General features: G+C 46.6%; 6 protein-coding genes across 6 annotated transcripts in view; 2 read left to right on the forward strand and 4 right to left on the reverse strand.

Annotated features, from left to right (window-relative positions):
• Positions 1 to 14: 14 nt before the first annotated feature.
• BDW43DRAFT_312790 (uncharacterized protein) lies at positions 15 to 393 on the reverse strand (the record flags this gene model as incomplete). The annotated part of the gene is made up of 2 exons (XM_032047437.1): positions 15 to 220; positions 318 to 393. 2 exons carry the CDS (start codon positions 391 to 393, stop codon positions 15 to 17), a joined length of 282 nt encoding a protein of 93 aa, XP_031898399.1.
• Positions 394 to 1,112: 719 nt separating this feature from the next.
• Positions 1,113 to 2,256, reverse strand: BDW43DRAFT_301530 (sodium:calcium antiporter; the record flags this gene model as incomplete). Its single annotated transcript, XM_032045061.1, has 3 exons — positions 1,113 to 1,592; positions 1,690 to 2,028; positions 2,089 to 2,256. 3 exons carry the CDS (start codon positions 2,254 to 2,256, stop codon positions 1,113 to 1,115), a joined length of 987 nt encoding a protein of 328 aa, XP_031898400.1.
• An 823-nt stretch (positions 2,257 to 3,079) lies between these two features.
• Positions 3,080 to 4,464, reverse strand: BDW43DRAFT_301531 (putative pectate lyase; the record flags this gene model as incomplete). Its single annotated transcript, XM_032045062.1, has 5 exons — positions 3,080 to 3,545; positions 3,595 to 3,654; positions 3,705 to 3,888; positions 3,941 to 4,122; positions 4,169 to 4,464. 5 exons carry the CDS (start codon positions 4,462 to 4,464, stop codon positions 3,080 to 3,082), a joined length of 1,188 nt encoding a protein of 395 aa, XP_031898401.1.
• Positions 4,465 to 6,154: 1,690 nt separating this feature from the next.
• On the reverse strand, positions 6,155 to 7,000 carry BDW43DRAFT_301532 (NmrA-like family protein; the record flags this gene model as incomplete). The annotated part of the gene is made up of 3 exons (XM_032045063.1): positions 6,155 to 6,321; positions 6,396 to 6,510; positions 6,587 to 7,000. The coding sequence occupies 3 exons, from the start codon at positions 6,998 to 7,000 to the stop codon at positions 6,155 to 6,157; spliced, it is 696 nt and encodes a 231-aa protein (XP_031898402.1).
• A 95-nt stretch (positions 7,001 to 7,095) lies between these two features.
• Positions 7,096 to 7,477, forward strand: BDW43DRAFT_312793 (uncharacterized protein; the record flags this gene model as incomplete). Its single annotated transcript, XM_032047438.1, has 2 exons — positions 7,096 to 7,297; positions 7,353 to 7,477. The coding sequence occupies 2 exons, from the start codon at positions 7,096 to 7,098 to the stop codon at positions 7,475 to 7,477; spliced, it is 327 nt and encodes a 108-aa protein (XP_031898403.1).
• Positions 7,478 to 8,953: 1,476 nt separating this feature from the next.
• Positions 8,954 to 11,914, forward strand: part of BDW43DRAFT_320638 (Pfs, NB-ARC and TPR domain protein) — a gene marked incomplete at both ends in the record, with an annotated part of 4,324 nt that continues 1,363 nt past the window's right edge. Inside the window, 3 exons of the mRNA XM_032049116.1 lie at positions 8,954 to 9,871; positions 10,014 to 10,647; positions 10,697 to 11,860. Of these exons, the coding sequence (XP_031898404.1) occupies positions 8,954 to 9,871; positions 10,014 to 10,647; positions 10,697 to 11,860 (2,716 nt within the window). The remainder of the gene's footprint in view (positions 9,872 to 10,013; positions 10,648 to 10,696; positions 11,861 to 11,914) is intronic.

The following is an 11,914-nucleotide window of genomic DNA, read 5'->3' on the forward strand; positions in this document are numbered from 1 at the left end:
GGGGGGTTAGTTTCTCACAATGGATCGCCAATTGGGAATTGAGCCCCCGATAACAAGGCGGGTTCTCTGTTCGCTGGGCCTTTGTATACGTCGTAGATTCCGAGATGGTCTGCTAGGAATAGGCCGTGGAATTTCCCCTTCTCGAGCACCTTTGCTAGCTCGATCCAGTAGGAGAGGTCGGTGAAGTCACCGGCGCGATCCTGCGGGTGCTTCCAGAGCCCTAGATTGGGAGAATCGGTCACCGCGCAACAAAGTGATTTGCCGTAGCATGAATGCAGGGTAAATCGGTAGGAGACAGAGGCGAGAAAAAGACTTACCAGGGGACAGATGCCCGGGGGAAAACATAGCGAAGGCATTGAGAATCCATGGCTTCTTTTCCGAGGTCTTGGTCATCTTGTCTGTAGGTTTGGGGGTAAGAAGTAGAAACAAAAAAAGGGGGGGATCGTAAAGAACGTATTTCCAGCATCCATACTAGTTCCATTTATACGAATTCAATGAATACCGGACTGCTTTCGGCTGTATGTCGTTAGAGTGGATGGTGATTGTGTTATTGAGCTGCGGGCTCACGCCATCGGCAGCCCCTCAGCTTCGGAAAGATTTCAGCGATGTCGCTACCAGGTACCCCGCATCGCGAGGATGGTTAACTGAACCTAGTGAGTTATCAGAGTCTTCTCGTAGAGGAATATTAATATTTCTTCTCGATCGATAGGGTAATATATTCCAACCACACTCGTTGAAATGCATGAATAATCCTAGTCGGGAATTTAGGTAGCACGCGCTGAGTCAGGCTGGATCCGATCATATCGACTATCTCGCGATACTCTTCCATGGCTGAAAAGATATAGAGAATGGTTAACGAGGCCCAAAAAGCGAAAAAGGTCAGGACAACCCACAAGAGTTCTCGAGGGCAAGTTTCATGCAAGTTAAAATGCGCTTTTTGCTGGCCGGCTGGTTGGCGCTTCAAGCCACTGCTCTAGCGTGTAGACGTTTATCTCACTTTGCCTGCCATTGTCCGGGTAGGTGATACATTTCGCCAAGATCCTGTGGCTTTTCTTCTGTGTCCCTTCCTTGACCGATGAGAAAATAGCGCTCAAGACAAGGAATGCCATTACTCAGTGTTTGTACACTGTGAACTCAAGGACCAAGAACATGATATACGCAGCCAAAAACACCAGACCAGCAGTCCGACTCGGTCCGAGGAAAACAACCGCTACAAAGCATAAAGCAGACATCCAAACTATCACGAGGTCAAAAAGGACAAATGTATCCGTTCCGTTCACGGGAACTCCCGCAATAGCAACAATGCCGACGCAGAGCGTCAGCAGGAATATGTTGCTCCCTGCTGTGGTCGCAACCACAATGCCCCCTTGCCCGCGAAAGCCGCTTAGCACAGAAAGTAGCTTCTCAGGAAGGGTTGTAGCAAAGGCAATCACAGTGAGTCCAAAGACAGTCCCCGACAGCTTGAAGGAGTCCGCGATGGTGCCGGCGCTATGAGCTATAATATACCCGGATAAAGAAAGCGCACATAGGCCAACAAGCAGTTGGAAGACGTGCTGATAAAGTGGCCGTAAAAGCCTTTCGTTCTCACCCTCCTGTCTTAAATTCGCATCCCCCCAAGAGAGGTGAACTCTCTGGAGCTGACGTCCAGCTGCCCGAGGCTGTTGGTCGTTCCTCATCAGTAGTGAATACTTCAACCTCGCTGTCACTGTCTGACATCTGAGGAGGGTCAGTAATACCCTTATAGATGGCATAACCAATAGAGATAATATAGAGGGCGAAAACAGCGACGAGTATCCCACCCGTAACTTTATTCAGTAGGTTAAAAAAGGCCAGGACGACGAACAGGGTGGTGACTGAAAGCAGAATCCCAGTATACATCTTTGCGCTACTATCGAATTCCATGTTACCAGGATGACATAGAAGACCCAGCGAGAATGCGCCGAGGATGCTCGCAATCGCAGATCCCATTAGGTTGCCAAGGGCTAGGGAGCTGCGGTGTTGCAGGATTGCTGCAATAACTACAGCCAGCTTACAGAATGTTATCAGTATGACTACAAAAGAGTATGGGGAATGGGCATGGTGCAGTACCTCTTCATACTCAGCTCCAGCTGTCAGAAGAGCAACTAGGGTCGGCGATATGCCAAGCCGCCGTCCGACGATAACAGTGTGGTCGAGGAATGTATCTGCTCCATAGTCAAGCACGAATACCCCAGCAATCAGCGTTGCTATGTTGAAACAGAGAATATCCAAATCCATGAAGTGGGAACATATATTTTTAGGGCCGTAGACTGCTTGACGGAGACAAGAGCCTGGAGTGTTACTGTTGTTGTCTGACGGGGAAAAATCATCGGATTTAATTGGTCACATGATCATTTATCCAGCTCACTGTATTCGTTCTGTCCTTGTGAAGATCCATATTTTACGCTTACTATAGTTGTAAGGAGATTCTAAATCTACAGTGAGCTATATTTATTATAAGGCTCGAAAAGTATTGCATCATCAACTCGTACCGATTTGAAAAGTCCTGTACATATATTTCATGTTGGCTGGGGATTCCAGCTGGCGGTCCTGATTGGACCGGGCCATTAGGATGATCCGACCGGTAAGCGTTTAGGTATTGATAAGATAGCTATAGCATCAAGAAAATAATGATGATTCTAGTAGGAATGAGCTCCATATAAAGCTCCAAGATTTCATATACTATAGTTTATCAGTTATAGCGAGCAATGGGATGAATAAGAGGCTTGCTATATTGCCAGTGCATCTGAAGCAAGGTATCCTCAAAGATGAAAATCTAATACGCTTTCATGCTTGTTGAACGCGGACAAAAGAATTTCCCCCTGTTCTCATACCACCGCAGGCTATGTTGGGCCCGGGTTGTGTCCAAACCCTAACCCAGTGTTGAGTACGACTATACGAATCACTATTCCCGTCACACATAGCCTTGTAGAATGCTTCCGGAGAGTCTTGCACATACCGGTGCAGGTTAGGTGATCAAATAAAGAAGAACAGATGCTATTAAATAAGCCAACAACTGCATCCCCATCCATCCTCGATTAAGAAATTGGGCCATATTCGACTACATCTCAGTCCAAGCCGTAGTCGCACCAATTGTCTCCCCGGACCTTGGCAATAAGAAGTCACTAGGGTTAATTTTTCCGTTGGTCTTGCGTGCCCCTTGTACCAAGCTCGCATCGACTGAGATAAAGCTACTGTTACCCCAAGTTGTGCTGCTATCCCACGAGTTCTCTTTCGACACCTGATCTTTGCTCAGAGCCGTGGGCTGCTCTCCATTCTCAGCCGCGATGTTCTGAGTCAAGGTAGCCACAGCCGTGTTGAACTTGAAGCCAACTTTGGCATTGTTCCAGGCCGTGTTACGGGTGAGGGTAAAATCGCCGGTTTGTGAGTTATCGGTGAAGCCATCCTTAGAGTTTCCAAACGCGATGCAGTTAGTTATAACGTGGTTGGCGGGACCAATGTCGGCATCATTGCCACCACCGAGTTTGTAACCATTGCCATCGCCTTCGAATGGCGAGAAGCCCCATCTAAGATAATTAGCTAGGTCTTCTTCTTGGAAAGCGGGATGAAAACTACCTGTTGTATCCGTTTCCGAAGGAGATGGTATCTTCGATTGTTATGCCTGACTTGAATTCCCTACAAAGATTAGCAATGAGCTTAGTAGATAAGAAAAGAGATGGAAGTACCATAGGTCCAATCCGTCATCAACGTTGTTCCACAATCTCGCACCACGCAGCACGTTGCCCTCCCCAGAGCCTTCCTTGCAAGCAAACCCGTCCGCACTTTCGCCGTTCTTACGAGGGTCACGGTTCCCGTAGGAGTCGAGATAGAAGACAGAGTTGTTAGACGATGCACCTTCAAGTTGGAAACCTACGCCATACGTTAACAATGTAGGCCGTTTCTCTACACAAACAACGCTTACCAGTTTCATAGTTATCCCTCGTGATGATACGCTCATAGTGGTTGTTCGATGAATCACGCGCGTAGACACCATACGGCCCATTAATCAATTCAAGATCGTAAAACTCCCAGTATTCGGCATCCTGAATATGCAGGATTCCACGGTCCTTGTTCGCGAGGGAACCGTTGAGCTCAGCTGGCGTTCTATGGATGTTAGTTGTAGCAACAGAGCGGGATTTAGAAGGCATACCCTGGGAGCTCCTCCCCATCAATCGTAACTTTCTCGCCGTTATAAGCCCGAAGAACGTAGGGAGCCGATGTCGTGCCACTTTTTGTGATTTGGATATTCGTCGTCGGTGAATAGGTTCCTTCACGAAGATAAACAGTAGAGCCGGCTGTTGCTTTATCTACTGCCGATTGGATTGATCGAAGGGGTGCCTCTAGTGTACCCGCAGCGGTATCCGACCCAGTCGGGGAGACATAGATATCCGTCGCAAGGCACAGGGGTACGACAATAGTAATCGCGTATGCAATAGGGTATTTCATTTTTCCCTTCCGTTGATTAGCTCTGTAGCACACAGAAGAGCGAGGAAAGTCCCTGGCATATAAACACCCGCCAAGACCATCCTTATTGCTGGAAAATATGTATGGCGCGGAGATTACATATTTAGCCAAGCATGTCGATCAATTCCTTTCCGTCCGGTCATATTCACTAGTGTTTCACGGTGAGGACATATCTGCTCGACGGTATGTCACTAGTAGTACCTGCAAGATGAATATAAATTGCGCCAATCGGTTAGCCACACAGAGAAGGATCGCTTCGGTACCGGTCGGATGTAGCCGTGGAGACCCAAGAGATCGATTTCACCTCATAATTTTCTTGCTGCCGCCGATAGGCTTTGTCTTACCGGCTCGTCATTTTTTACGCGTTTGTAGTTGGAGGATCTAGAAGGGGACAGCGAGCTTGGTAGGTCGTTGTTGACCTAAGCTATAACCAGTAGCATTGATTGATGGCATTGGGGCTGAGCAATATAAATGCATCATCCCATGACCGTTTCAGCCGAGGTCTGATTCATACCATTGCGATGGCGTGATTCATTATCTTTATATCTAAGGAGGGTTATATTACAATAAGGCTCTATACCACATAGTCAGTAACCCTTACTTATGAATCCCTTCTGTCTCGAAAGCGTCCTGATTCGAAGCTTGATGTAAGTGTAGGCATAGGTTTTCATTGGGCTTGCCTATGTGCATATGCTTTGTATCACATAGAACATGTTGGGCTCTTCGAACTCATGTGCGGCATTTGAGAGTTGTGCGAGGGCCATATATTACGTTTGAATCGACATTGTGTATACAGTAAGTATGGATCATGAGCGCTCAGGCATAAAACACCACGTCGCCTTCTGAAGCCTGATGCCCACAGAGCGGGAGTAGGTCTGGGCTAGCGGAGGTACTATATCTAGCGACGATATCGATTGGGAAGCTTCCTCCACCGTTCATGCTACCTTCGATCCATGTATACTGAGATATGTCGCTTGTCCTTTCATCAAGATCGGTGGTTTTGGCCAAACGCATGGAATGCTTTGATTACCTATTTTATTGACAGCGCTAGGGCCGCTATGGCTTTATAAGCCTAGCGTGGTTAGTAATATTACCGCGTATGAAAAGATACCAAGCCCGACACGGTATAGCGCCGAATTCTCCCTCGTACCCTCGTAATGTAATCTGTAGTCCAGTCCTTTTATACATCTCCACCTCCTAAAGCAGACTGGAATAATAGCTTCGCATGTTCACCCACAATCACGAATCCCTGAATACCAAGCACTTGTCAAGGGTGAAAACTCTTATGAAATGAATGCCATCCTTAATAGCTCTTATATTCCTTTCTCAGCAATTCATGTGTATTGTTCCCGCGTTAATATATATTGTTACATATTTTGCATGCCTGACTCTTTCAACTCAAACATTTGTTGATTCCTTCCATATGAGTGATTAGACATACCCAACCCTGTACTGTTTACACAGGCATCCGCTCCTGCATTCTGATAGGTATCAGGTAATTCTACTAGCTTGTGAGGTTGCATGAACTTCTCAAAGGTGACGGGCTTCACGTCGGGATACCTGGCATTGTCCAGGTCAATTTTCAAATATGTCTGTCCGTTGATACAATAATACTGGTAGAACCTGAAAATGGCAGTTAGTAATCCGCTTACTCTCTCGACATGGGTGAATCTTACAATGCAAGATATGCAAAGATGTTAGATGGGACTTTTTGGAAGGCCGCCTGGATGGTGTTGTACAGGTCATCTTGCGAGCCGAGACTATTAAGCACAGGCTGTCTTCCGTGAACCTCAGCAAATTCGTTCGCGATTTGGTGAATGCTTTTCCGGTCTCCAAGGACTATGTCACGTTGGAATCAAAAGTTGTCAGCCATTTTTCAGACAATTGGCCTCACAAAACATGGGAATACAGACAGTGAAGCATTCCAACAGCAGTACGATCAGCAGCAATCGCATACTCTGCCGCGGTGGCATATGTGGTGGACTCCCAAACCTCGACCCCGGTTCCGTAGAAAGATAATTTGCACTCCTTAGGGTCGAAAACACTAAAATATCCACTCCACAAGGTTTCCATAAATGCTCCGACCAGACTGGACACCCCTAACGTTTTGCTTTGTTTCTAAGTGTGCTTTTACATGCTTCATGGGATCTTTGGCGGGGTGCTGGCCATATTCGAGCTTCGTAAAATCAATGCAATAATCGCTGTCGATGTAACGGGGAGCATTCTCCTCGTCGCATGCCTCAACAAGGAGCTTTTGCCCCTCTGTCATGAGTGTGGTTTCCCCTAAATAGCAACAAATAACTACATCGCAACGTTTCGCAAAGTGACGCAATGCACTGGAGTCACCGGCACCTCTTGCAACGATGGTCACACAGGTTGATAAACGGATGTGCTCAGGCAGCTTTTTGGGATTGCGACAGAAGCCCCAGATGTTAACCTCCGGTTGTTCGAGGAGGTTCTTCAACACAAGACGGGCGAATTTACTAGTTATACCAGCAATACCGACGGTGACGGCCATTTTGGAAATATAGTTAAATAAATCGTATCCAGAGGATGAAGAGTATTGATAGCGAAGAAAGACTTGGATTTGACATTTACCAATGAATCCAGTGGATGAGTGCCGGCAATCAGGCGCCTTTTCCTCGTGCCGGTTTTGGTGGTGTGGAAATCCACGGGGCAAATGGCTATCTTGTGGATCAGTTCATCCAAAACGTTTCCGACAAGCGAAGTGATGCCTGGGGTGGCAGCATTGTAAAGCGATCGAGGTTTGCGGTCGAAGTTACCCGAGCTGTTGTCGATGCGGTTGGAAACGACCGTACAGCGTATGTCAAACCCTATTCCTCAGTTCTCTGACCTTGCCGCACGACTAGCACGCTTCAAGCTGGCCTATCTCTATATCTGTGAATCTGATACCAAGGATCCACAAGAGAGTGTTAAATTCATGCTTGATGCTTATGGTAACACCGGTCCGGCTGGTTTTGGCAGGAAACTATAACGGCAAATCAGCAAGGGACGCGGGGGGCACCAAGTACAAGGATAAGGTGTGGTGGTTGCTTTTGGGCGGCCATACATATCGAATCCCGACCTGGCCTTCAGGGTCCAGCAGGGAATTCCATTCGCGTTGTTTGATCCCGCCAGCATGTACGCGCAACATCAGAGGGGTATACTGACTATAAGTTCGGCGAAGAGTTCCTCGCTAGCCATAGCCATCTGTAAGATTTCCAGAAATGGAATGATTATGTCTCGCCTTCACTTTGTACCCAGTTTGCTGCTCTCTTCGCTTTCTCTATCGTGTAGATCCCATTCTCTCAACATGTATATAGATACCTTGTAGATAAATCTCCATGATCCTTGGAAAATATCGGTGAGTATCTTTGGAAATGACATTGAGGTCCCACTCGAGAATATGCTGCTCAGGAAGCTTACGCGCTATCCACAGATAAAATATTGAGCCTACACCTTCTTTCCGAGGCCGTCATGTATGCGCCAGTACATTATCACTTGTAATATTACAATACATGTATCGAACTGCTATAGTGAATATTACATTCAATGCCTTCGTGCGGGAGTACTGTCAGGCAATTAAATTGACCGCCCCTTGACACCGCCATGGTTCGTCATTCTTCCTATCTATACCTTCGAAGTCAAGTTTAGTCAAATACAACCAGTTCTTGATATGACTCTATATGAGACCACGTGATTCTAGTGGCTTGGCCGGTCACCGAACTCCATTTCCTGAAGGCTTGACCCATTAGTAGTTGACAAGAAAGCGGTTGAGATAGTGGATAGGGTCGTCCATAGAATTGAGCATCTATCGAAATGGCATCCGATCCTCAGTAGGCTACGTACGTGTAGCTGATACAGCCTCATTCTGCCTATCTTTCCCCTAAAATCACAACAGTTCTCTTTAGGAATCGTCGCTTTTACAAAGGAAGGCGATACGAGCAGCATAGAGCCTTGTTTTGTAGTGATCCCAGTGTCCGGGTACTTAATCAGATATTCCGATTTGCCTGTCCCTGCTCTAGTCTCTAGAACGTGGAACGTCTAACCATAAATATCTAGATACAGGTGCTTTACATATATCAAGAGATCTGTTGATAGAAAGAATGATATAAATAACCTCTTCATGCCATGTTTTTATTAACTACAACTAGTAACCGGCATGGTCTATGGTCAGTGTTTACCTTTTTCACTATAGAGGTGTGAGTTGTCAAAATCCATAATCCTCCAGCCTCAATTATCCTTGTTGTATTTCACGAAAATGATTGGGCAAAATAGCAGGCCCCAGCGCCGTCGTGAGAATCCTGGTGTCAGCCTCGCTTCTCAACTCTTCCTCACCCGAGCAACTTCAGCATTGCTTTCTTAAACTTGGCTTCGGTAACATCTTTCGTGTGTTACATATTTCCCTAGATTATAGACCTGGCTATTCCAACGCAAGGATTTGATCAATACATGGTCTATAATAGCAGCTATGGCCCCCCTCTCCCATGCCGATTACACGGTCGGATGGATCTGCGCCTTACCGCTGGAGATGGCAGCTGCGAGAGCCATGCTCGATGAGATCCACGACGACTTACCGGTACAACCGAATGACCATAACGCATACATCCTCGGACGCATTAAGAAACACAATGTTGTTATTGCATGCCTGCCAAATGGTGAATATGGCATTGCGTCTGCCACTACTGTAGCAATACAGTTATTATCCAGTTTCCACTCTATCCGCTTCGGTCTGATGGTCGGAGTTGGGGGAGCGGTGCCGAATAGAGATGCGGATATACGCCTTGGAGATGTTGTGGTCAGCAAACCAACAGATACACACGGGGGAGTGGTGCAGTATGATTACGGCAAAGCATTAAGTGGTGGTGATTTTCAGCGGACAGGCATGCTCAACCGTCCGCCTCAGATTCTCCTTACTGCTCTCTCGAAACTGCACGCGAACCACCTTACAGAAGAGAGCCAAATTCCGGATTTTCTTGCGGACATTAAACGCAATTTACCCAAACGAGCTGCCAACTTTGCTCGTCCAACTCAGTTAGACGATTTGTATCTGAGTGACTATAATCATGCCAATCCCCAATCCAGGACCTGTGATGGCTGTGATATAGCTAAAACTATCCCACGACTTTCTCGAAACTGCAATGAGCCTGTTATTCACTATGGTCTGATTGCTTCCGCGAACCAAGTCGTGAAGGATAGCCAACTACGAGATAAGCTAGGTCGTGAATTTGGTGTATATTGTGTGGAGATGGAAGCAGCAGGATTGATGAACAATTATCCATGTATAGTGGTGCGTGGAATTTGCGATTACGCGGACTCCCATAAGAACAAAGATTGGCAGGGATACGCTGCGGCTGTGGCAGCAGCGTATGCCAAAGAGCTTCTTTCAGTGATCTCGGTTAACCACATCGAACAAACACGGACTGTACAGGATAGTCTGTCTGACTCTGGTATATAATTTCAAACTTACGCCCTTTTCGTTATCCGGAATATAACAGTCTGTGTATTGACAAATTTCTACTCTTCTAGAGTGTCGGTTTCGCGTTCCATTTGACCTTACTGCAGTGCCTGTAATTGAGAATTTCTTGGGACGACAAGACGAACTACAGCGCCTATGGCACTATTTACGGCCAGTAAATCCCCAGTTGCGAAAGGTAGCCATTCTCCACGGGCCCGGTGGAATGGGAAAGACACAGCTAGCCGTACGCTTCGCTCGAGATCACAAGAATGATTTTACTACTATTTTTTGGCTGAGTGGCAAAGATCGGGGCACTCTATTGCGATCTTTAAGCTCCGTTTTCTCCCGATTACCAGGACAGTCCCATAAAACTGAAGTGATTAATGAAGAGGAAGTGGAGCAAAGAGCTAGGCATGTGTTGCAATGGCTAGCATTAGAAGGAAACTCACGCTGGCTAATTATTTTTGATAATATTGATCAATACTCTCTCAATTGCAGCAATGTTTGCGATGGATATGACATCAGTGAATTCTTCCCCACAGCAGACCATGGTTCCATTCTCATTACCTCTCGACTACGGAGGTTAACTGATCTTGGAAAGTCCTTCCCAGTCCAGAGACTCGAGTCTAAATATTCGATTCAGTTACTTTTACAGAGCAGTGGAATGTCTATCGGTAATAATATAAAGAACGTTGAGAGTGATCCAGGTACGTTGTCAGTATACATATGGATTTGAAGTGATACTAATATGCATAGATACTCTCGCCCTTACCGGTCGTCTAGATGGGCTACCACTGGCAATTGTCATCGCAGGGGCATTTATTCATGAAACGGGAACCAGCATCACAGATTACCTGAGGTATTATGAAGAGTCTTGGTACGACCTACAGTCGCAATCGAGCCCTGGACGTCAGTACCAACAGGGTAACCTGCTCCAAACATGGATGATCTCATATCGTAAGATCCAGAAGCAAAACCCGGATGCAGCCGAGCTGCTACTGCTGCTTGCTCATTTCGATAGCCGAGATATCTGGTATGAGTTAGTAAAAAGCGCTTCTCATAGCTCAAATACCCCAGCCTGGTTTGACAGCATTACGCCCACCGGGCTCACCTTTAAGAATTGTATGAAAATTCTTATTGGATTCTCCCTCATTGAGACTAAGCCGCAAGAGGGAAGCTTCACAATGCATCCAGTTATACAAGACTGGTGTCTTTACATTGCTAGCTCAAGAAGAAATGCGAATCTAGTTCAATTGAGCGAACTGGCTCTGATATCTGTTGGATATGCAGTTCCTGGAATAGATGAAAGAAATTATGCAGAGATTCAGCGGCGGCTTATTCCACATGCGAATTATGTGCGTCATGGAGATGTCTCAAGGGACAATGCTGCGGCATGGGGAGCATTCCATGGCCTTGGTAATCTCTACTCTAACCAAGGCAAGCTGAAGGAGGCAGAGCAAATGTACCAGCGAGCACTGGCAGGCAGTGAAAAAGCACTGGGTCCAGACCATATATCCACTCTTGAGATAGTCAATAACCTTGGTGTTCTCTACAAAGATCAAGGCAAGCTGAAGAAGGCAGAGCAGATGTTCCAGCGAGTACTGGTAGACAATGAAAAAGCACTAGGCCCAGACCACATATTTACTCTTGGCACAGTTAATAACCTTGGTATTATCTACTCTGACCAAGGTAAGCTGAAGAAGGCAGAGCAGGTGTACCAGCAAGCACTGGCAGGCCGTGAAAAGGCACTGGGTCCAGACCATATATCCACTCTCTTTACAGTCAACAACCTTGGTCTTCTCTACAGAGACCAAGGCAAGCTGAAGGAGGCAGAACAGATGTACCAGCGAGCACTAGCAGGCTTTGAAGAAGCACTGGGTCCAGACCATACATCCACCCTTTTTACAGTTAACAATCTTGGTCTTCTCTACTCTGACCAAGGCAAGCTGAAGGAGGCAGAGCGGATGTACCAGC

The sequence above is a fragment of the Aspergillus alliaceus genome, assembly GCF_009176365.1.
Source record: "Aspergillus alliaceus strain CBS 536.65 unplaced genomic scaffold BDW43scaffold_33, whole genome shotgun sequence".
NCBI classification, from domain to species: Eukaryota; Fungi; Ascomycota; class Eurotiomycetes; order Eurotiales; family Aspergillaceae; genus Aspergillus; species Aspergillus alliaceus.